This window comes from Engystomops pustulosus, chromosome 7, assembly GCF_040894005.1.
Source record: "Engystomops pustulosus chromosome 7, aEngPut4.maternal, whole genome shotgun sequence".
Classification (NCBI taxonomy): domain Eukaryota; kingdom Metazoa; phylum Chordata; class Amphibia; order Anura; family Leptodactylidae; genus Engystomops; species Engystomops pustulosus.
Window position 1 is genome coordinate 132,008,191 of NC_092417.1, and position 25,838 is coordinate 132,034,028.

The 25,838-nt window shown below is 43.5% G+C and overlaps 1 protein-coding gene across 6 annotated transcripts in view; it reads right to left on the minus strand.

Moving 5' to 3' along the window:
• Window positions 1-25,838, minus strand: part of RASGRP2 (RAS guanyl releasing protein 2) — a 135,629-nt gene that overhangs the window by 91,105 nt on the left and 18,686 nt on the right. The window contains exon 1 of one of the 6 annotated variants that reach the window (XM_072117825.1): window positions 17,805-17,905. The exons of 3 other annotated variants lie outside the window; for them this stretch is intronic. In XM_072117825.1, coding sequence (XP_071973926.1) covers window positions 17,805-17,890 — 86 coding nt within the window. In that variant the 5' untranslated portion in view covers window positions 17,891-17,905. Of the gene's footprint in view, window positions 1-17,649; window positions 17,756-17,804; window positions 17,906-25,838 lie in introns of those variants that run through there. 2 more of the 6 variants (XM_072117826.1, XM_072117827.1) reach the window with 2 other exon arrangements.

Sequence of the window (25,838 nt, forward strand, 5' to 3'; positions counted from 1 at the left end):
GCACACAGCACATACTTTTATATGGACGGAAAACAATGGATCTGTGGCCCATATTTGTCCTCCATACATCTCCCATTTTTCTTCTTTTCTTCTACTGCTCACCAATATGGACACAAATACAGTCTGTGTATCACCCATATGTCAAACAAATGTATGGTCCTTATAAAATACGGAAGGTTGACAAATCATGTAATTGGCTTTTTCCAGTCACTTGAAATACGGACTGCTTGCACATGACACCTATGGGAAGGCACAAGCCGCAAATATGAACTGGAATAGGCCATGTTTAAAAAAAATACTTTGTGTATGTGACACACATATACAGAAAAAAACAGTAGAGAATATCACTGAAATGCGAGACTGCTGTATAAAATACAGATGAGACACGCCCGTGAAACAACATAATGTTCATATGCCCTTATTGCTCACTTACATGAGAATGTACTTTTCTCATTAACTGTAATTTCATAAATTTACAGAAGTAACAACACTGCCAAGTGTATTGACACTCAATAACAGGGGTACACATCATTAACGAACAGCGCCAGCAAATCAACAAATTTATACAGAATAAAAAATTCACCAGGACCAGGGGCAAGACACAAAAAGAAAGAGGGGGGGGGGGGGTTTATATCAGGTGTTGCAATAGAAACATACTAACAATGTGAATGGACACATGCACAGATGGCTTGCTTCTGCTCATAGTTCAATCCCACGCAGTAGGAGTCCACACAGCATCAAACTTGTTAAATGTATAATGGAGAAATACCGTCAGATGGACACATTTATAAAGGAAGGTTAGGATGAATGTTTTCCCCTGCTTTTAGCATACTACAGCAAGCATGAGAGCAGAAAGGGTTAACACTCACAGCAGTATAGAGTGACCCTACCTGGTAGACAGATGTGCCATAGCAACATTAAAGTAATATTGTAAACTGAGGGGCACAAAGCAGTCTGTTTCTTTACAAACTAAGGCTAAATTCACACTGCCGTGAGCCCGCTGAGAGGTGGAGGAGGTGAGCGCAGCTCACCCCCGCCCCTCTCCATAGGAATTAATGGCGCACAGCGCCGTAATACGGGGAAAGATAGGACATGTCCTATCTTTCCCCGGGCTACGGAGCGATACGGTGCCGCACGTGTGCTGCACCGTACCGCTCCCGTACAGGGCCGTGAGCCCATAGAAGTGTATGGGGGACGTATATCAGCCGTATATACGTCGGCCGTATATACGTCCCCCATACTGTAGTGTGAATGTAGCCTAAGGCCCAATTCACACAGCCGTGTGCAGATGTATATTCACAAACTAAACGCCTCCATAGATACCTATGGAAACCAGGTAGTGGTACGGTGCCATTCTGTAAACGGGGAAAAGATAGAGTGTGTTTTTACGGATGTGTGGGGCTATTTCCTATGGAGAGGGGAGGGATGAACAACGCTCGCTTCTCCTCCTCTCCAGAGTGCCGAAAACATGGATGCCAAAAATGCTGAGATACCGCTGAAGACATCAGGTCAGGTGAGTATAATTAGTAGAAAATATTTATACAATGGGGCAGATTTATCCAAAGTGTCCTAAGTTAGACCAGACAGTCTTATTCTGCACCAGATTCATATGTGTCTGATGCAGTATGAAACTGTATAGTTGTACTCTAAACCTCCTATTAGTTGACTAAAATTTTTGGTGCAAGGTCACGCCCCCTTTTGTCGAGCTAGTTGTAGGAGAGCCTGAAAACTGTCTAAAACCCTTTATAAATGTTGTGCAGACAGGTTTTTAGTGCAAACTACAACAAAATTCCGCCATAGACAGATTAATAAATCTCCCTCAATATTTTAAATATATATATATATATATATATATATATATATTATATATATACAGGCAGTCCCCGGGTTACATACAAGATAGGGTCTGGAGGTTTGTTCTTAAGTTGAATTTGTATGCAAGTCGAAACTGTATATTTTATAATTGAAGTTCTAGACAAATTTTTTTCTTTTGCCCCAGTGACAATTGGAGTTTCAAAATTTTTGCTGTAATTGGACACCGGCGGTGTCTGCGCTAAACGCCTGCGATTGGGAACGAGCCGCCGGTGTTTTGCGTTAATTTACCGGAGGCTCGTTCCCGATCACAGGAGTTTCCATAGAAACGCTGATGCGATCCGTGGGATATACATGCAAGAGGCCAAATTTGGACATTGGGGTGTTATTTTTCATTACGGTATTTACCACTGGGATTTTTCACTGATGCCTGAGGACGCGGTCACACGTTGCGCTTTGGTTGTGCTTTCATTGTGTTTTAAAACGCATTACAACAGCTGAGGAGAGGTGATTGCCTAATCACATTACTATTTACATTTGTTAACGCTATGTTAACACGTGTGTTAAAAATGCATGTGTTGACACAATGTTAACACATGAGTTAACATCGCTCTTACAATGCGTTTTGTAAATGCAAATGTTAACAGTAATGTAATTAGGCAAATCACCTCTCCTCAGCTGTTGTAATGCATTTTAAAACACAATGTAAACGCAAACCAAAGCGCAACATGTGAACGCGCCCTGAAGTTGTGGTCATATGGGTAGTTTGCGATGCGTACCAGGAAGTACATAGAGGAGCCAGCTCCAGGAGTATCACATCATTATACAGAATGTCAGTCATGTGTATAGGAGTATCTCATACACATAGGCTGCAGGGGGCACCAGGAAGTACATAGAGGAGCCAGCACCAGGAGTGTCACATCATTATACAGAATGTCAGTCATGTGTATAGGAGTATCTCATACACATAAGCTGCAGGGAGCACCAGGAAGCACATAGTGGAGCCAGCACCAGGAGTGTCACACCATTATACAGGCTGTCAGTCATGTGTATAGGAGTATCTCTTACACACAGGCTGCACCAGGCCAGCACCAGGAAGCATATAGAAGAGCCAGCACCAGGAGGGTCACACATGACTGCTTGTATAATGATGTATCTCATACACAAAGGCGATCTCTGTCAGCTCCATAGAGATTAATGGATCAGAACAGTCATGCGCAGACGTCTGCTCCATTAATATGACGAAGCAACAAGGGGTCCAATGGACCCCTCTTTTTCGCAATCTGCGAGGGTCTCAGCACTAAGACCCGCACTGATCAGCAAGTTAGGCCCTATCCCATGGATAGGGCCTAACGTTCCTTTGTGGGAAAACCACTTTAAACAGGCTGTCAGTCAAGCACTGGGGGGGGGGGGCTGTGCCTGACACTCATAAATAAGCTGGACTGCTGAATATGATAATGATTCATTGGACCTCTCTCAGGTCACTTGCATACAACTTTAGGACCTCATTGCTTAAGTTTACAGACAAGTAGAGGGACAATGCGTTCTAATGGCAGTTTATGAAAATATATTTAGTTTTGGGTGCTTAATTTGCCTGGCAGGTTCTCTTTAAATAATCACTATGTGCTTCCTCATTTGGTGTACATGGGTGGCCTAGATGTATTATAGCATAGCAATGGAACTTGAATATACTATCAAGTGCATAAAAAACACAAGGCATACTTCATAAATTACATAAGGCTCTAGATAAAAGCAAATAGTACATTGAGTACAATTCGTTTTCCTGTTGTACTTCTGTTACTGTCTTCTTCTACTGCCAAGCAGTAATCCTTCACTTGAATACGTTTTTTTTCTCTAGTGAAGCAAAATGTACATTTCGAACTTCAAGAATACCAGCTGTTTTACTAGCAAATATGTAACTCAAATATATACAATATAAAACGTCTAATGTGTTCTATTGGCAGTATCATAAGTTGTAAATGGTGGTGACCATTGCCAGGGCTGCACAAACACAAATTCCTCCACAGCCACGTCAAAGAAGATAAAAAGATAAAAAGAAGATAGGGAGATTAATTTAACTGTAAGGGTGTCTTGAACCCATTTTGGTCCGTTTTTAAGAAGTCCGTCCAAAACGCATGAGTTAAAAAATGCATGCGTTTTTGACCAGTTTTAATTAAGATAATTGGTAAAACCTGTCAAAAACGGATGCGTTTTAAAAAACCACCTGCATTTTTTAACGGACTGCTTAAAAACGGACTAAAAACAGGTTCAAAACGCCAAGGGTGCCACCACCCTAACATATGGCATCATCCCCACGTCAGCTTACAGACGGAGTGTCAGCCTATGCGCTTGTACATGAGTATTGCAGAGTATTATCATGAACAAGCAATCAGCTGATTGCTTGTTCATGTCCCATGGTGGAAGCAGCAGAGAAAGTAAAAAAAAATGTTTTTCAATAAAAAATAAAGTAATAAATAACTAAAAATGCCCATAAGCCACATAACATATAAAGAGATATATAACGCTAAAAAAAGTCTAAATCATAAAACAAACCCCACATATATAGTATCACTGCGTCCGTAACAGCCAGGAGAATAACAATAAATTATTTTGGAACCAGGTTAAAAAAAACTGTTAAAAACTAGCCAAAAATTATTATTTTTACCTATTCAATCACACAAAAAATGCAATAAAAAATATTCAATAAAACATATGTACTCCAGAATGATACTGTTGCAAAGTATAACATGTCCCGCAAAAAACAAGCCATCAACCAGCTTCGTAGCCAAAAAAGTAAAAATGTTATGCTACTTGGAAGACTGCAATGCAAAAATGATAGATTTTTCCCACATTAGGGTTTTATTTGGCAAATTTTGTAAAACGTAAGAAAAAATATTCATGTCGTAATCGTATCGACCCATAGAATAAAGATAGCATGATTATTAGGCTATACGGTGAACACGAAAAAAAAAAAATCAGGACAGAATTGATTATTTTGTACTACTGCCCTAAAAAAAAAAGTTCTAAATTTTCATCAATAGGTGATACCAACCCCAAAATGGTAACAATGGAAAAAGTATCTCATCCTGCAAAAAAAATGCCGTTACATGGCCCCAATAACGAAAAAGCAAAAATTTTATATCGTTCCTTCTCTTCTGCGCCTCGCTGTGCACCCATAAAACTCTGTACTCGGGAGAAATTATCTTTTGGAAATGTGTAAATTTTAGGGCTAAATGAACGTATAACCGGCACAATTTGACCATTCTAAATTTCCCCTCCATTTTGATTCAATTAGTATGAAGATTTCAAGGGGTTAACAATCTTCCTAAAAGTTGTTTCTGATAGCTTGAGGGCGCGTTCACACGTTGCGTTTTGGATGCGTTTGAAACGCATATACAACAGCTGATGAGAGGTGATTTGCCTAATTACATTGCCGTTTACGTTTCTAAACGCAATAGAAATTAAAAACAGAGAGTGTGGGTCCCCTTAGAAATAACATGGGGGTCATGGTGGAAGGAGATGAGGAAAGGGCCAGTCTACTGAATGTCGCCTTCTCAACTGTCTTTACCCAGGAAAATCCCCTGGTGGAAGACACAATGAGGAATAATGTAAATTCTTTTTGGAATGTCAACAGTTTAACCCAGGAAGAGGTACGGCGCCGCCTCGCAAGCACTAAGATAGATAAATCACCGGGGCCAGATGGCATACACCCCCGGGTTCTGCATGAACTATGTACCATGATAGACAGACCGTTATTTTTAATATTTGAAGATTCACTGAGGACTGGTTATGTTCCACAGGACTGGTGCATAGCAGATGTGGTACCAATATACAAAAAAGGATAAAATAGTGATCCTGGAAACTACAGACCCGTGAGTCTAACTTCTGTGGCGGGGAAAATATTTGAGGGGTTTGTTAGAGATGCTATCCTGGAGTATCTCACTGTGCACAACCTTATAACCCAGCGTCAGCATGGGTTTATGAGAGATCGGTCCTGTCAGACTAATCTGATTGGATTCTACGAGGAGGTAAGTTCAAGACTGGATCTGGGGGACGCTGTAGATGTTGTATATCTGGACTTTTCAAAGGCATTTGACACCGTGCCACATAAAAGGTTGGTATATAAAATGAGACTGCTGGGAATAGGAGAAAATCTGTGTATTTGGGTAAGTAATTGGCTTAGTGATAGAAAACAGAGGGTGGTCATTAATGGCACATTCTCAGATTGGGTTGAGGTTACTAGTGGAGTGCCACAGGGGTCAGTATTGGGGCCACTTCTTTTTAATATTTTTATTAATGACCTTGTAGTGGGTTTACACAGTCAAGTTTCAATATTTGCAGATGATACTAAGCTGTGTAAAGTAATAAATACTGAGGTCGATAGTTTAGCATTACAGAGGGATTTGTGGAAGCTTGAGGAGTGCGTAGAGAAATGGTTGATGAGATTTAATGTAGATAAATGTAAAGTTATGCACTTGGGTCATGGAAACAAAAAGTATAATTATGTTCTAAACGGTCAATTACTTGGTAAAACTGGAGCTGAAAAGGACTTGGGGGTACTGGTGGATGGTAAACTTAATTTTAGTGACCAGAGCCAGGCAGCTGCTGCCAAAGCGAATAAAATTATGGGATGTATCAAGAGAGGAATTGATTCTCATGATAAAGACATAGTTTTGCCCTTATACAAATCGCTGGTCAGACCACACATGGAATATTGTGTACAGTTTTGGGCACCAGTGTATAAAAAGGATATAGTAGAGCTGGAACGGGTGCAGAGGAGAGCAACCAGGGTTATTAGGGGAATGGGGGGGATTAAAACCAATGACAGATTACAAAATTTGGGATTATTCAGTTTAGAAAAAAGACGACTGAGGGGAGACCTCATTACAATGTACAAATACCTGAACGGACAGTACAAGGATCTCTCCAAAGATCTTTTTATACCTAGGCCTGTGACCAGGACAAGCGGGCATCCTCTACGCCTAGATTTTACCATCAACATAGACAAAGGTTCTTTACTGTGAGGCTGTGGAACTCTCTGCCGCAGGAGGTTGTTATGGCGGACTCTATGTACATGTTCAAGAGAGGCCTGGATGCCTTTCTGGAGAGCAAAAATATCACAGGTTATAGGGATAAAACATTTATTTAATTCTTAAAGGTTGGACTTGATGGACTTGCGTCTTTTTCCAGCCTTATATACTATGATACTATGATACTATGAACGCGTTGTTAACGCATGCGTTAACATCGCGTTTACGATGCGTTTTGTAAACGGAAATGTTAACAGTGATGTAATTAAGCAAATCACCTCTCCTCAGCTGTTGTATATGCGTTTCAGACGCAATGTGTGAACGCGCCCTGAGGAGTGCAGATTTGAAAATGGGTTGAAACATAGGAAGGTTTTGACGCTAAATATGTAAAATTATATTGAAAACTGGATCTATCCCCAAAATAGTCAATTCTGAAAATCCGGAAAACCGATATTCGATTTGTAAGCCGCGTGACAACAAAATAAATTATCCAGACATTTCAAAAATTATGAAAATGTAAAGAAGACATATGGGAAATGTTATACAGCAACTTATTTAGGCCGGCACCACACGTAGCGCTTTGTCTGCACTTGCAAACGCAATGCCCGGTGGGCGCGACTTAGACTGCGTTTGCAAATGCAGAAAAAGCGATACGTGTGGCGCCGGCCTTAGGATGAAGACACACATGGCGTTTTTGGGCCGTTTTTACTAAGTGCGTTTTCAGATCGTTTTTCCGAAATTGCGCAATGAAAAACGGACAAAAAAGCATGCGTTTTCAAAAAACGCATGTGTTTTTAAAAAACGGATGCGTTTTTTAACGCATGCGTTTTTAAAGATCTGAAAACGCACTTAGTAAAAACGGCCCAAAAACGCCATGTGTGTCTTCACCCTAAGGCCGGCGCCACACTGTACCCCAACTGTAACAGAAGGTGGGTGAGGGGGGAGGTTGTTCAGTTGGTAGGTCATTAAAACCGGTTTTGGCCAGACAAAGCTGGACAAAAAGAGACCAAGGTGGACAGCTGAGTGTGAAAGTCAGAGAATACACCAGTTGTTCTTTCCACAGAAGTGAAAGGTAAATCAAGGCATCTTAATTCGGGAAGCCTATTCTGACTCAATAACCTGGCTGTAAGCAGGTGTTTATAGATAGCCTTATATCTTTGTTTTAACCAGTAATCACAGCAAAAATCACTTTTCGTCAGATAGTGTCAACTCCATCGAAAAAAGCATGTGGGAAGATTCCAGCTTTATTTAGTGCAGAAATCTTGAAGAAATGCTGGTTACAACGGTGTGAAAAGGATATAATTTGCCAGGGTAGCAGAGACATTCAGATATACACTTTTCCTGACAAAGATGGCTGCATACATGAGGGAGAGGGGAGGAGTTACAATACTGAAGCTAGAGGACAGGAAGACAGGAGGGTCAAAAGGCAAGGCAGTATAACACATATACATGTCAATGAATAGAAACAAGTCCTGGGACATGACACTCCCCGTCTGAAATCTTAAGATTTCATAATATGCCAAAATTGAAAGAATGTCGTATGAGTCCAAAGGTACTTATTAAGACCTGTAAACAAGAGAAAAATCAACATGCAAACAATAACAATAAGTCCAAATCTTGAGGTTGAAGATTTGAAATCCTGATGCGAAACTGTGAAGAACTTCAAGTAAACCCATCTTCGGATTGGGGAAGACGCAGTCAGCAAAACTTCCAACAACCCACACAGTAATCCTCAGGTGATATCATAGTCTATGGCGGTATGCTCCCCGCCATAAGCTGAGTGGGTATCCAAGTCACTCATGTGGCTTCTTCTTTTGGTAGCAGAAGCACTAGCTCATGGATAGGACGGAAGAAGACCTTTGCGGAACCTCCCTTTGTTACCTTGACTTCCACTTTGCGAATCTTTCCATCGTCGCTAGGCATGACTTTAGTGATGAGACCCATGGGCCACTCATTACGATGGGCTTCTTTATCCTTTAAAAGAACAAGATCACCTTCCTGGAGGTTAGGTTTCGAAGTCTGCCACTTTTGACGGCTTTGAAGCATATGTAGATACTCTCTCTTCCACCTATGCCAAAACACATTAGACAGATGTTGTACCTGTTTCCACTGGCGTCTGTAGATGTCACTGTGGTCAAAGGTGCCTGGAGGAATATCAGCAGTTCCGATCTTCTGAGTAAGAAGTGTTGCAGGAGTAAGAATGATTGGAGAATCAGGGTCTGAGGAAACTGGAACTAAAGGCCTTGCGTTGATTATGGCAGATACTTCAGCAAGGAAAGTGACCAATGTCTCATGAGTAAGCAAGGAAGACTTGTCCATTAGCATTGATTCAAGTATCCTGCGTGCAATTCCAATCATGCGTTCCCAGGATCCTCCCATATGGGATGAATGTGGAGGGTTAAACACCCAAGTACATCTATTGTTGGTCAAGAAGTTTTCCAATTGTAGTTCCTTGCAAGCTCCCACAAAGTTGGAACCGCAGTCGGACCTTAACTGTTTGACGGGTCCACGAATGGAGAAGAATCTTCTAAGGGCATTGATGAAGCAAGAGGCATCCATGCATTCAATTACTTCAATGTGTACTGCTCGAATGCTGAGACAAGTAAACAGTACTGCCCATCGCTTGTTATTTGCAGCTCCACCACGGGTTCTACGAGTAACTACTGGCCATGGACCAAAGACATCGACCCCAACATAAGTAAATGGAGGATCAGTACTTAGACGGTCTGCTGGTAGGTTTGCCATTTGCTGCTGTTGCTGTCTTCCTCTTAACTTGTGACACTTAACACATTTGTGGAGTACAGATGAAATACATCTCTTCATGCCCACAATCCAGAAACCAGCTGACCTGATGACACCTTCAGTAAACTGTCTGCCTTGGTGCTGTACTAGCTCATGATGGTGTCTGATCAGCAATGTAGCAATGTAATGTCCACCTGGTATGATAATAGGATTTTGTTCCTTGTTACACAGGTCAGATCTCTCTATCCAGCCGCCCACTCTCAGTAACTCGTGGCGATCGAGCACTGGATTGAGTTTGTAGAGTGCACTACTCTTGGACAAACTGATGTTTTTTGAGATAAGATTTATCTCCTGATGATACACTTCTTGTTGAACACAACAGATGATGACTTGTTCAGCATGTTCAAGGTCTGAAGCAGTAGGGTGTTCCTTACACATATGCCACCCAAGACACTGTGATGGTGTGTCCTTAGCAAAGCAGCGAGAGATGTGAACCAATCTGGCAATAGCTCGCACAATGGAAGACCAAGTTGAGAAACGCTCAAAGCGATGTGACTTCAGCTTGACCTTTGAAGTTACAGAAGTGTACAACGTGGAGGCTGTGGGCCTGATTTCCTTATCAGACTCAGGATCAATTAGCTCAAAGACATCATTGGATGGAGTCAGACAAGTTTCCTCACACAGAAACTTTGGAGGAGATAACCACATGTGATTTAAAAGACGTGCAATTGGTGCAGGTCTTGTTCCTCGATCAGCAGGGTTAAGTTCCGTGGAGATATACTGCCACTGTTCAGGCATAGAAAAACTCCTGATGCGTTCTACTCGGTTGCTGACATACATGTAAAACTGTTTAGTCTGGTTATATATATAACCGAGCACGACTTTGCTATCAGTGTAAAATGTAAACGAATCAATTGAAATGTCTATTTAATCTCGTATTACCTCAGCAATTTCAACTGCTAGCACGGCTGCGCAAAGCTCAAGTCTCGGTACAGAGTGTGCAGGTTTTGGAGTAAGTTTTGCCTTACCTAAGACAAATCCGCAATGTGTCTCATTTCTGGCTCCTGTGGTCTTCAGATAGGCTACTGCAGCTATGGCTTCCACTGATGCATCAGAGAAGATGTGGACTTCCCTTCTGATGGCTGTTGAAAGGGAGCTGGTTGAATAACAACGTGGAACTTGGAGTTGCTCTAACACTTCCAGAGACCTTTTCCATTTTTCCCACCTTAGTTGTTTCTCAATAGGTAGCGGAGAGTCCCAATCCGTATTTTCAGTGGTAAGCTGTCTTAGCAGTATCTTGCCTTGGATGGTGATGGGCGCAATGAACCCAAGAGGATCGTAAATACTGTTCACAACAGATAAAACTCCTCGCTTGGTGAAGGGTTTATCACAAGCAGACACTTGGAAAGTAAAAGTATCTTGTTCAATGTTCCAGAGCAACCCTAGGCTGCGCACAGGAGGAGCGTCAGAACCGAGATCAAGACTCTTCAAGTTGATGGCATGATCTTCTGAGGGAAAGGCTTTCATTACCTCATGGTTAGTGGAGATGATCTTGTGAAGTCTGAGATTTGCTGCAGACAGCATCTCTTGTGTTCTGGTAAGAAGATCAACTGCCTCTTCACTTGTGGGTAAAGACTTAAGACCATCATCAACATAGAAATTCCTCTCAACAAACTGACGAGCATCAGAACCATACTCCTTCTCACCTTGTTGGGCTGTCCTTCTGAGTCCATAGATGGCTACAGCAGGAGATGGGCTGTTGCCGAAGACATGCACCTTCATTCGATAATCTATGACTTCCTTGTTGATGTCGTTGTCCTTGTGCCAAAGAAACCGAAGATAGTTTCTGTTGTCTTCTTTAACAATGAAGCAATGGAACATCTGTTGAATGTCGGCCATTATTGCAACAGGTTCTTGTCTGAAGCGCATTAGGACCCCTAGAAGACTGTTGTTGAGGTTAGGACCAGTGAGGAGCATATTGTTGAGAGACACTCCCTCAAACTGTGCGCTAGAATCAAACACCACTCTGATTTGGTCTGGTTTCCGAGGGTGATACACACCAAATGATGGCAGGTACCAACATTCTTCTCCTTCCTTTAGTGGTGGTGCAGGTTCTGCATGGTCTCTGTCAAACACCTTCTGCATAAAGTCTACAAAGTGCTTTTCCATCTCTGGCTTTCTCTTTAAGGTACGCTTTAAAGAGGAAAATCTTGAGGCTGCTTGCTGCAGATTGTTTGGTAGTTTTGTTCTTGGAGTACGGAAGGGTAAAGGTGCTACCCAGCTGTTGGAATCATTTTGAGTGAATTCCTTATCCATTACTTTGAGAAATTCTTTATCTTCTCTAGCAGGTGCCAGCTTGTTGTCATCACTTGGTGTTGAACACTGTAGATCCAAGGCTATCATCCCATGGAAGGCAAATGTTCATGTCATCTTGCTGGTCATGCTGCCCCTTACAGTTACTCATCTTTTCTTTCACCTGGTAATGACATGGGCATGGCTGAAAATAAGTGCTGCGACCATTTGGCAATATATGAGTCTTAAATGAGGATATCTTGGTAGGCCTTTTCATTCGGTCAATGCAGACGTTGCCTATAATAACCCAGCCTAGGTCAAGGCGCTGGGCAAATGGTGCATCATGTGGACCATTGATTTGCTGACGTATTTTGTGCACTCTGAGAATGTCCCTTCCCAGTAAAAGCAGGATCTCAGCATTTTTGTCCAGAGCTGGTATTTCACTGGCTATGGTCCTTAGATGAGGGTGATGGAGAGCAGCTTCTGGTGTAGGGATCTCCTGTCTGTTTGATGGTATCTGGTTGCATTCAACAAGTGTGGGCAAAGGTACCTCTAGATTTCCCATTAGAGAAGCTACTACAAGTCCACTGGCTCTTCTCCCTGAAACCTCTGTAATGCCACTACAAGTGCCCAAGGTATATGGGTAAGCATCTCCCTTTAGGTTAAACAGATCAAAAAGTTCTGACTTTGCAAGTGATCGGTTGCTCTGGTCGTCCAGGATGGCATACACCTTTAAAGTCTTTTCTGGCTGACCATTTGGGTACACCTTGACCAGGCATATCCTTGCGCAGGACTTGTCACAAAGATCTTCTCCGCAGACTTCTGTACATGAAGAGGATACTGTAATAGGCCTTGCTGCTTGATCTGTGTTCTCCCCGCCATGCTTTGCCGGAGGAGGGAGATCTGCAGGTGGTGTAGGGCTGGACTGAGAGGGGTGAAGAGCTTGTACGTGGTTCTCACTGTCACATTCTATGCACTTTATAGTGGATTTACAGTCCTTAGCAACATGTTCAGTGGAAGCACAACATCGGAAACATATTCCAAACTTCTTTAGCAGCTCCTTGCGCTCTTGAAGTGGCTTCTTTCTGAAGCCAATACACTTCTTGAGAGGATGTGGCTTCTTATGAATAGGGCATAGGCGATTGGGGTTCTCAATCTTTTCACCTTGGTTGATCTTACAGCTGAGCTCCTCAGAAGCTGATGAGGTAGTGGGAAGAACATCAGTCTTTTTTACTGACACTGGACCTCTGTGTTTTCTGTACTCGGAGCGTGGGCTGTCATATTTAGAAGGTGGTGAACTGAGGCCGCTGGACTCACCGTAGAAAAAGCTTGGGTCATTCTTGGACTCTGCAATGTTGCTGACAAACTGACAGAAGTAGTCAAATGGAGGAAAACAGACTTCATTCTCTCTTTTGTATCTTGACCCAACTGTAGCCCATTTTTCTTGAATGTTAAGTGGCAGTTTGGCAACTATTTGGTTTACCCCACGAGAAGTATCCAGGTAGCTGAGACCAGGTAGGTGAGGGTCTGTCTTGGCTAGTTGGAGCTCTGAAAGTAGGTCACTAAGCTCTTGAAATTTTTGGTTGTCCTTGCCGGATAGCCTTGGGAAACTTTGCAACCGTTTGAAGAGAGCACTCTCAACTGCTTCAGGACTGCCATAGGTTCGCTGTAATCTCTCCCAGGCAGCTGTAAGACCTGCTGCAGGATTACCAATGTGAACAGACCTGAGTCTCTTAATACGTTCTGTGGACTGTGGGCCCAGCCATCGGATCAACAGATCTAGCTCTTCAGCAGCAGTGAGGCCGAGGTCACTAATTGCAGATTTAAAGGCACATTTCCAGCCTCTGTAGTTCTCAGGTTGGTCATCAAACCTTGTGAGTCCGGTCTTAGTAAGTTCACGGCGTAACATGTATCTTGCAAACTCTGACATGTCTGTTCGCTCTGAGCTTGGACAAGGAAATGCTGGCTGAGTAATGTTGGTCACGTTGTTCTCGGCGTTCTGGCTAAGAAACACAGGTGTAAATGAGGCTGCATAGGCGTTTAGCCCAGGAGGTGGCTTACTGTCCATAGGATTGGCTGTGGCTTGGTATGATGCTAGGCCATTGTTAGGGTTTGGAGTTTTAGCTTGTTGAGCGTGCTGGGGTGTAGGGCCGTGGTGATTCATGTAGAGTGAAGAATCAGGATGATGAACAGGCAGAGTGTTGTACTGACCTTGATTTTGGGATATTGCAGGAGGAATTATGTGTTGTCGCTGTGAAGACATATCTCCTTTGTCAGGGACGGTAATAGCAATCTGGGGTTCACTGCTTTGGCTTAACACATAGTCTCTAGTACGCTTGAGAGGATCCTCTGCATCCATTCCGCTCAAGGCAACACTGTCTCTTTCACTCCCACTGGCTGCTTCTTCCAGGACCTTCACCTTTGCGATGGCTACAGCATGCTCACATTGTTTCTGAAGAGCTTCTATTTCTGCCTTTCTTCTAGCTGCATCTGCTTCTCTGGCTGCTGCCTCTGCTTCCATTTCAGCTTTCCTTTGCGCGGCCTCTGCTTCCATTTCAGCTTTCCTTTGCGCGGCCTCTGCTTCCATTTCAGCTTTCCTTTGCGCGGCCTCTGCTTCCATTTCAGCTTTCCTTTGCGCGGCCTCTGCTTCCATTTCAGCTTTCCTTTGCGCGGCCTCTGCTTCCATTTCAGCTTTCTTTTGTGCAAAGGCGGCCTGAACCTTAGTCGCCTCGGCTTCTGCACGCGCCTTTATAAGCTGCTCACTGAGTGTTGAATATTTTGAAGATCGCGACCTAGACGTGCGTTTAGAACGTCTTGTGGACTCAGAAGTAAGAGATGTTGTTTCTTGAAGTTGCACAATTCTTGCCCTTGTTTTTGACAACAAGTGCAGTTCTTCTAGACTATCTTGTGTATTGATTCTTTTCAGAATGCTTTCATATTCTTGACACTTCAGCATGTAATGCTCATGCGTAGTGGACAGTGTCTCTAGGGCTCCCTCTAGAGGCAATACATTATGTTGAGGCAAGGAAATGGTGAAGAAATGTGCCTGTAAATTTTTCCACAGTTTCATAATGTCTGATGAAAGTTCATGCTGCAGGCTTTCAAGGTTCTCTCTAACCTTCCATGTAGGCTTAACAGAGCGTTTGTCCTTATCACTGGACAGCAGACTGGGATCCATGCCTCCCTGTACTGAGTGTCCCTCAGCCATGATGATGGAATACACACAGGATGGATTACACTGAGGAGGGATGGCTGCTATGACTGTAGCTGTAGCTGAGTCTCTGTCCCCACGGCTGGGACTGGCAGTCTATGATCCTTTACACTATTCTGACTCAATAACCTGGCTGTAAGCAGGTGTTTATAGATAGCCTTATATCTTTGTTTTAACCAGTACTCACAGCAAAAATCACTTTTCGTCAGATAGTGTCAACTCCATCGAAAAAAGCATGTGGGAAGATTCCAGCTTTATTTAGTGCAGAAATCTTGAAGAAATGCTGGTTACAACGGTGTGAAAAGGATATAATTTGCCAGGGTAGCAGAGACATTCAGATATACACTTTTCCTGACAAAGATGGCTGCATACATGAGGGAGAGGGGAGGAGTTACAATACTGAAGCTAGAGGACAGGAAGACAGGAGGGTCAAAAGGCAAGGCAGTATAACACATATACATGTCAATGAATAGAAACAAGTCCTGGGACATGACAAAGCCCAAGGCTGGTGCCACACACACCGCTTTGTCTGTGCTTGAAAACGCAAACGCAGACAAAGTCGCGCCCACCGGGGCGGGCCTCGGCTCGATCGCATCAGCGTTTCTATGGAAACGCCTGCGATCGGGAACGAGCCGCCGGTGTTTTGCGTAAATTTAACGCGAAACACCGGCGGCTCGTTCCCGATCGCAGGCGTTTCCATAGAAACGCAGATGCGATCGGGCCGAGGCCCGCCCCGGTGGGCGCGACTTTCTCTGCGTTTGCAAGCGCAGACAAAGCGCCCTGTGTGGCGCCGGCCTTAGGTGGTAAATCTATCTGCCTGAAAACGCAATGATTTCGACAATGGCACATTTTTCAAATAAATCATTTTTTCTTTTTTTTTTGTTAAATAAACACAAAAGTTATCAGCCGACATTTACCACTAAAATGAAGTACAACATGTGGGGAAAAACCTCAGATCTCAGAATCGTTTTGATAAGTAACAGTGTTCAAAAGTTATAACCATATAAAGCGATGCATGTCAGAATCCCCAAAAAATCGGGCTGAGCCTGAGGCCGGCGCCACACAGGGCGCTTTGTCTGCGCTTGCAAACGCAAACGCAGACAAAGGAAACGCCTGCGATCGGGAACGAGCCGCCGGTGTTTCGCGTTAAATTAACGCAAAACACCGGCGGCTCGTTCCCGATCGCAGGCGGTTCCATAGAAACGCTGATGCGATCGAGCCGAGGCCCGCCCCGGTGGGCGCGACTTTGTCTGCGTTTGCAAGCGCAGACAAAGCGCCCTGTGTGGCGCCGGCCTAAGGCCGCGTTCACACGTTGCGCTTTGGTTGTGTTTTCAATGCGTTTTAAAATGCATTAAAACAGCTGAGATGAGGTGATTTGCCTAATTACATTTCTGTTAATGTTAACATTTACAAAACGCATTGTAAATGAGATGTTAATGCATGTGTTAACACGTTAACACATGCATTTGGTTAACATAATGTAATTAGGCAAAACACCTCTCCACAGCTGTTGCAATGCGTGCAAACGCAATGAAAACGCAGGACAAAACACAACGGGGGACATTTACTTAAAGTGTCGGTGTCTGCATTGGCTTTGTTACCGACCTGCTCTCGGAAAGAAGACACACATTTAATATTGTAGAGCTGTGCAGAGACATTTCTGGCGCCGAGACCATTTTCTGTCCCCGAGACCATTTTCTGTCCCTGGGACCAAAATCTGTCCCGAGCACCAGAAATATGTCCAACAGTCCCTGCTAGACCAGTTTTCTTTTGGTCTACTTTCCGCCAGTTTACAGCGCCCAAAAATGGCTGTGACACATATTAATTCTGTCTGAGTTTCCACTCCGCCAAAGCCACGCCCCTTTTCGGAGAAGAGTCGGAGCAGACGGAAAAAGTCATTTTTTCTGTCCCCGACAGCTAATAAATAGGTCTGAGAGCAGAACATGTGGTGAGAGCGCCACAAAACTGGCGGAAACACCATAGTAAATGTCCCCCAACGTGTGAACGCATCCTCAGGGTGGAGGGGGGCGGAGTTTGGGGCGATCGCATATGCGTTTCCCGGGAAACGCATGTGATTAATAAACCGATCGCATGCGTTTCTGTGGAAACGCATATGCGATCGGCCCAAACTCCGCCCCCTGTGCGCTAGCATCACGTTATGAACGCGGCGTTAGCGGAACGTGTGAACGCGCCCTAAAGCTTTAAACTGGCTGCGTCCTTGAGGGCGCTGTCCCACGTTGCGTTCGCAAACGCAGACGCAGACCAAACCGCGCCCACTGGGGCGGTCCGCGGTCCGATCGCATCGGTGTTTTTCTATGGAAACGCCTGCGATCGGGAACGAGCCGCGCTGGCGTTTCCATAGAAAAACACCGATGTGATCGGGCCGCGGACCGCCCCAGTGGGCGCGGTTTGGTCTGCGTTTGCGAACGCAACGTGGGACAGCGCCCTGAGGAGTTAAAAAACGCACAAAGAATATCCCACCCTCACAAAAAATCCCCAAAACTTGACGCCAGACTTATAATAAATTTCCCCTCACGTGTTCTGCATTGTTTGCATACAAACCATGCGGTGCTTGTTCCTCATCGCAAGTCTATGAATTGTGTTTAAAAACATTATTCAAATACTGCGTGTGAACACAACCTTATTCAGTGGATCTCCTGAAAGGCAATCAAAACCAGGATGCTACAGGACCAAGTATGTAACAGATAAATCATCACCTGGTATTCACTGGGGGTACAACATGCAACACCCCTGCCAATGAGTGGCAGCTACAATGTGGAAAGAGGCAGAGAGCTCTGAACATAGGGACACAGCTGTCCTGACTTACTGCAGGTGCAGCTCCCATTAAAGGAAACCTACCACTTGTAGTGGCAGGTTTCCGATGGCAATACCGGGCACCAGCTCAGGGTGAGCTGGTGCCGGAGCTTATTTTAGTTAGTGTTTTAAACCGCGGTATCGCGGTTTAAAACACTTTTTAAACGTTGTAGCCGGCGCAGGCAGGTACGCGCTCGGCGCTTACCGTGCACGCGGCTCTCATTCACTTCCTATGTAGCCGCGTGCACGGTAAGCGCCGAGCGCGCACCTGCCTGCGCCGGCTACAGCGTTTAAAAAGTGTTTTAAACCGCGATACCGCGGTTTAAAACACTAACTAAAATAAGCTCCGGCACCAGCTCACCCTGAGCTGGTGCCCGGTATTTCCATCGGAAACCTGCCACTACAAGTGGTAGGTTTCCTTTAAAGTAAATGATAGTCCACTACACCACACTCTGGCTTGTCTGGCTCTGTTCATAACATAGTGAGGGTGATGGCACACGTGGCGTTTTTGGCCCGTTTATAAGTAGTCCGTCAAAAAAAGCATGCGTTTTTGACCAGTTTGAAATAAGATAATTGATAAAACCTGTCAAAAACGCATGCGGTTTGTAACAGACTGCTTTAAAAACATCCCAAAAACACGTTCAAAACGCCATGTGTGCCATCACATGCCCTTTGTTTAAAAACGGGCCAAAAACGGTTTCAAAACGTGATTAAAATGCCATGTGTGGCATCACCCTGAGGGCGCGTTCACACGTTGCGTTTTGGTTGCGTTTTCATTGCGTTTGGAACGCATATACAACAGCTGATGTGAGGTAATTTGCCTAATTACATTACCGTTTATGTTTGTAAACGCAATGTTAACGCATGCGTTAACAAAACGCATGCGTTAACGCTTTGTTAACGCATGCGTTAACATCGCGTTTACGATGCGTTTTGTTAACGCATGCGTTAACAGTGATGAAATTAGGCAAATCACCTCTCCCTAGCTGTTGTATATGCGTTTCAAACGCAATGAAAACGCAGGTCAAAACGCAACGTGTGAACGCGCCCTGAGGGTGAAGACACACGTGGCGTTTTTAGGCCGTTTTTAGTTAGTGCGTTTTCACATCGTTAAAAACGCATGCGTTAAAAAACGCATCCATTTTTTAAAAACGCATCCGTTTTTGGTCATTTTTAAATTGCGCAATTTCGTAAAAACGGACAAACGCATGCGTTTTTAAAAAACGGATGAGTTTTTTAACGCATGCGTTTTTAACAATGTGAAAACGCACTAATTAAAAATGGCCCAAAAACGGCCTAAAACGCCACGTGTGTCTTCACCCTGAGGCCGGCGCCACACAGGGCTCTTTGTCTGCGCTTGCAAACGCAGACAAAGACACACGTGGCGTTTTTAGGCCGTTTTGGGGCCGTTTTTACTAAGTGCGTTTTCAGATCGTAAAAAACGCTTCAGTTTTTAAAAAACTGATGCGTTTTTTAACGCATACGTTTTTTACGATCTGAAAACGCACTTAGTAAAAACGGCACAAAAACGGCCTGAAAACGCCACGTGTGTCTTCACCCTGAGGGCGCGTTCACACGTTCCGCTATCGTCGCGTTCATAACGCGACGCTAGCGCACAGTGGGCAGGGCTCCGGTCGATCGCATATGCGTTTCCCGGGAAACGCATGCGATTAATAAACAGATCGCATGCGTTTCTCTGGAAACGCATATGCGATCGCCCCAAACTCCGTCCCCTGTGCGGAACGTGTGAACGTGCCCTGTGGGAGCATTCATACGTTGCGTTTTGACCTGCATTTTCTTTAAAACGCATATACAACAGCTGAGGAGAGGCGATCTGCCTATTTACATCATTGTTAACATGTCCATTTACAAAACGCATCGTAAATGCGATGTTAACGCACACGTTAACATTGCGTTAACAAATGTAAACGGTAATGTAATTAGGCAAATTACCTCTCATCAGCTGTTGTAATGCGTTTCAAACGGAATGAAAACGCGACCAAAACGTAACGTGTGAACGCGCCCTAAGGGTAATGCCACACATGGCGTTTTGAAACCGTTTTTGGTCCGTTTTTAAGCAATCTGTTAAAAAATGCATGCGTTAAAAACGCATCCGTTTTTAAAAATGCATGCGTTTTTTGAAAAAGCATCTGTTTTTGACAGGGTTTCCAAATTTGCGCAGTAAAAAACGGACATAAACTGATGCGTTTTTTAACACATTGCTTAAAACGGATTACTCAAAAACTGACCAAGCACGGTTTCAAAGCGTGACATCTCCCTAAGGGTGAAGGTATAGTACAGGTAGGCAGCACTGTGAGAAGGAAAAAGGATTCAATGAGGACCACGGAGTGCTGCTGCCTTCTTCTCCCTAAGGGTGAAGACACACATGGCGTTTTTGGGCCGTTTTTGGGCCGTTTTTACTAAGTGCGTTTTCAGATCGTTAAAAACGCATGCGTTAAAAAACGCATGCGTTTTTGTCCGTTTTTCATTGCGCAATTTCGGAAAAACGGACAAAAACGCATGCGTTTTCAAAAAACGCATGCGTTTTTAAACACATGCGTTTTTAACGATCTGAAAACGCACTTAGTAAAAACGGCCCAAAAACGGCCCAAAAACGCCATGTGTGTCTTCACCCTAAGGCTGGTGCCACACGTAGAGCTTTGTCTGCGTTTGCAAACTGCCTCGGCCCGATCGCACCGGCGTTTCTATGGAAACGCCTGCGATCGGGAACGAGCCGCCAGTGTTTTGCGTTAAATTAAGCGGGTGTGGATCATAATGAGTGAGACAAATAATTGAAAGGTGCTGCTCCTCCTCCTACTTTTACTCCATTCCTGGTTTGGGCATCAAAAACTGCATCTGAAAAATTGAACGTGTGACATAACCCTGAGGGTGAAGACACACATGGCGTTTTTGGGCCGTTTTTGGGCCGTTTTTACTAAGTGCGTTTTCAGATCGTTAAAAACGCATGCGTTAAAAAACGCATCCGTTTTTTAAAAACGCATGCGTTTTTTGAAAACGCATGCGTTTTTGTCCGTTTTTCCGAAATTGCGCAATGAAAAACGGACAAAAACGTTTTTAAAAAACGGATGCGTTTTTTAACGCATGCGTTTTTAACGATCTGAAAACGCACTTAGTAAAAACGGCCCAAAAACGGCCCAAAAACGCCATGTGTGTCTTCACCCTGAGGCCGCGGTCACACGTACCGCTAAGCGTCCGTCATAACGCGGCGCTAGCACTAAGAACGGCCCACAAACGGCCTAAATACGCCACGTGTGTCTTCACCCTTAGGCTGGCGCCACACGTAGCGCTTTGTCTGCGTTTGCACCGGGCGGGCCTCAGACCGATCGCATCAGCGTTTATATGGAAACGCCTGCGATCGGGAACGAGCCGCCGGTGTTTTTGCGTTAATTTACGTGTGACCGCCGCCTTAGGGCCCGGGGGCATGCCAAGGTCCGTTTGCATTAAGCGTTTCCATGAACCCGTTGTCTTGTATTGTTTAAATGCAAGTCATAGGGTGCTGGTCACCGATCACATGCGTTTCCATAGATCAATTTTACCTCAGACACTTCTGATGGATCTCCCTGCTTATTAACCCCTTGGCGCACCACGACGTTATACTACGTCCCCGGGGCTAGATGCTTAGCGCACCGGGACGTAGTATAACGTCCAGCTTCTGGGACCGGCTCACGAACGGAGCCGGTACCAGAAGCAGCGGCTGTCAGCTGTCTATTACACTCCGATCGCGGGTGTTAACCCCTTACACGCCGCGGTCAAGCATGACCGCGGCGTGTAAGGGTGTTCCTGCTGTGGATCGGATCCCCCGTGCCGCTTACCGGGGGATCCGATCCTCTTCTGGGCAGCTCCGAGGACTGGCATGTGCCCCGGAGCTGCCCGGTCTCCATGACAGCCAGACCCCTTCCGGGTCTGACTGCAATCTGTCTGAGGATGCGCAAGGGGTAGACTGATCGGTAGTGGTATGAATTCAGCAATAGATTCTGAGCCCCAAGCAATGGAGCAGGATGAAGTGGCGTTCAACGCGGAATCAATATCCAAGGACAGTGTTGCTGGTCCAATGCTGGTTTATGTAAATGCCATTTAAATAAACCAGCATTGGACCAGCAACACTGTCCTTGGATATTGATTCCGCGTTGAACGCCACTTCATCCTGCTCCAGTGCTTTGGGCTCAGAATCTATTGCTGAAGTCTTTAGCACAAGACACTTCATGGAGATTCTTCCACAAAGGCCTCCTGTACAGGCCATTCATACTCCCCTGGAAATTCTGGGAAATGAAGACGTTTTCTAGGGTGATGCCTCAGAGGAAGGAATGTTTTCCTGAGATTCTTTAGGTGTGTGTCTGTTGGACTGGAGCAGATACGATTATATCGGATGGCCTGGCAGTAGATGATTTTTTAATATGTTTAGGGTAAAATATCTCCCTCCTCGGGTATGAAGGCTGATCAATCGGTTTTTGAGAGAGGGATGTCTGGATACACTTCTTTTTGAATGTTTATGGTTGTGTCCAAAAAGTTTATTTCACTGTATGAGAATTATGTCAGGTTTGTTGTAGGATGGAATTTGTTGAAATTTTCACAATGTAATTAGCTGTACTGAACCTGTCCAGATGATCAAAATATCATCAATAAACTGGTAGTAGGCCAATGGTTTTATGTGGCAGGATTCCAGGAAGTCATTTTCTAGTTTTGCCATGAAGAGGTTGGCATATTGTGGTGCCATCTTTGTTCCCATGGCAGTTCCAGTGTTCTGTAGGTAGATTTGCGCCCCAAAGCAGAAATAATTTTGCTTCACACTGCCCAAGTAATCTAATTAAGGACCTCTTGTCTCAACTTTGTTAATGCTATTGTCTTTTTGTTTACATTTGTTTTCTTTACTTCTCTGTTCATTGTGTATAAAATCTGTGTCACTTCAGAAAGCCTGTTATTCCATGCAGTGCTGAAAGCTTGTAACATCTAATATTTCAGTTAGCGGTACCAAATTTTTTTTCTTGTAACCTAGTGGTAACACAATATAAATCTATACAGACATCATACAGATGGTATATTGTTTCAGCACAAGTCATTACTAAAAACTGATGTTCAACAAGTCTGATCTACCAAATGTCATAAGTCTTCTTCCAAATAACAGTTCGGATGATTTCTGACAGTTATGACTTCCCTCCCCCATAGTTTCTTAGCACAAAAAATGCTATACTTCCCATTACAGGAACTTTACAGGTGAAATATCAGGTCTGCAAAACTTCCTGTTTTTTGTGTTGCGTCATTAAAGTTACATTGTTCCCTAAAATATACATTCCACAACACTGTTCTGTTTTAAATAAAGAAAAGCTTTTTAGTGAGATAAACTGGCTTATGTTACAGGTTTTGTACTTTTGGCAAACTCGTGGCATAGATTGAAAATTGTTCCACCTTAAGGCCTCTTCCACACTAGCGTTGCGTTTCACGTCAGGGTGCAATGCGTGAAAAACTGACGTTTTTGGCTGCGTTTTTGTTCCATTTTACCTTGGAGTAATTAGCGTTTTTGCGTTTTTCACGCGCGTGTTGTTAGCGTTTTTTTGCGTTTTCGGCGCATTTTTCACGCGCGATTCAATGGGAGACTCGAGCATTTTTCAAAGGGACCATGGTTTGGGATTAAAATGTGTTATTTAATTGAAAAATAATGTCTTCTGATAAATTGCAAACATCTGCGATCTATTCTTCACTGTTCCGCGCGTATATTATCTCCCGACAATTTAGCAGATGTGAAGAACAGTGAAGAATAGAATAAAATCATTGTACACAGTGAACACAGTGAACACAGGATCATTTAAGATAAAAACACAGTGCAGAACACAGTGCAGAATAGATTACAGATGTTCGGCACATCTGCTAACTTGTCGGGAGATACGTGCGGAACGGCGCAAACAAAATAGCATGTGAAGAACAATATATATGTATATTCTGCACTGTGTTTTTATCTTAAATGATCCTGTGTTCACTGTGTTCACTGTGTACAATGATTTTATTCTATTCTTCACTGTTCTTCATTGTGTTTTTTTAATTAAATGCTCGATCGCGAGCAGGGGAAATAATGTTATTCTGGTCACCTAGCAACCCTTACGTTTAAAACGCATTGCACTCGCATTGCACTTGCAATGATTGCGAGTGCAATGCGTTCTTGATGCATCTCCATAGACTTGAATGGGGCGTGAAAAACGCGCGTGACCCGCAAAAATAGAGCATGCTGCGATTTTGACGCGTGTGAAAACGAACGCAAGCACGCGCGTTAAAAACAACGCTAATGGAGAAAGACCCATTGAATACAATGGGACAGAGTGCAATGCGAGTTCTGCGCGTCAAATGCACGCGCAGAACTCGCGCGTGAAAAACGTCAGTGTAGAAGGGGCTTAACCCTTTTATGATGCAGCCATTTTTTTTACATTTTTTTTATAAATTATGTATCAATTCCTCATAGTCTTCTACATCTCTGCTTTATGTCTTGCTATTGAAAGTTTTGATGTTTACTTACAGTGGATAGAAATCTGTCCATGATCATGTGATGGACCTGCAGGTGCACGAGCCATTAATATCATAGAGCTCTGATTACTCAACAGCTCTTGCATCTGCATGTCCATCACATGACCAAGGAGAGATCTTCATCCACTGGAAGTAAACACAGAAGCTTTCTATAGCAGGACAGCAAGCAGGGATCTAGAAATCTGTGATGAATTAATACAGAAAGTATATTGGAAAATGATATACCATTCTCATTACGCAAACAATAGCAATTATTTGTTGAAACCCTTTGAGGCATTTTATGTAAAGACACGTGTGGCTTTATATGGTTATAACTTTTGAACACTTCAACTAACCAAAGTGATTTTGAGAGTGTTTTTGTCTCATGTTATACTTCCCGTGTGTGGTAAATTTTGGTTTCATTTATAATTTTTTTTTTTTTTAATTGTGACATCTTTAAAAAAAATTTAAATTATCTTGTTTTGAGACAGATAGTTTTAAAACCCAAATAAGTTACTAAATAATATTTCCCATGTAGCTGCTATATGTTTTTATAATTTTTGAAATTCTGGATATTTTAATTTGGTTGGCTTACAAATCATTATTCTATATTTTCAAAGAGATTTTTAGAATTGACTTTTTTGTGGGTCATTTCTGTTTTTAATGACCTTTGAAATATATCACATTCGAAACCCCCAATATATCACTCTATTTTCCATTCTGCTTCCCTCAATCTATCATAAAAGGCTTTTAGGAAGATTGTAACCCTTTAAGATTTTCATAGTAATTGAAAAGAAATGGAGGTGAAATTTGGAATGGTCCTATTTTGTCAGTAATACTTTCATTTAGCCCTAAAATGTACATATTCATAAGGATAAAAAGAGAAACCACATCTTCAAATTTATTTCTCCCAAGTACGGAGACACCCCACATGTGAACGTGAAGGGAAAGGAGGGCCAGGCATTAGCCAGTTTTAAACTTAACAATAATTGGAAAAAGAGGTAAAACCAGTTGCCTATAAATGACGGCGCAAAGAGGGGAGGAAAGGAATGGGGGTCCAATATTCCTTATGGTCCGAGTAGTCTATAGGTTTTCCCTCTGCATCCACGTCATTCAGGGATTAGATGTCTATGTCAATGTGGGGGCACATCCAAATAAGCAGTACCTTAAGTCAGGTGAAAGATGAGGTGGAAAGGTAGGATCATCGGATTCTTCGTATATCCCTTGCTGTGCGGCGTTCTCGTAAGTCCCGTTGTTCCACTTACGGTGTGCAGTGGGCGGCTGTGTAGACTTCTTCTTCCTCCAACTGGGAACTCAGTCACAGCACTTTTTGTTCCGCCTTGATCCGCAGTAATACGTGTGGAAAGAGATACGAGACAAAAGTGCAGCACAGTTTCTATTTAAAAAAGGTATTTTTAATATTGTAC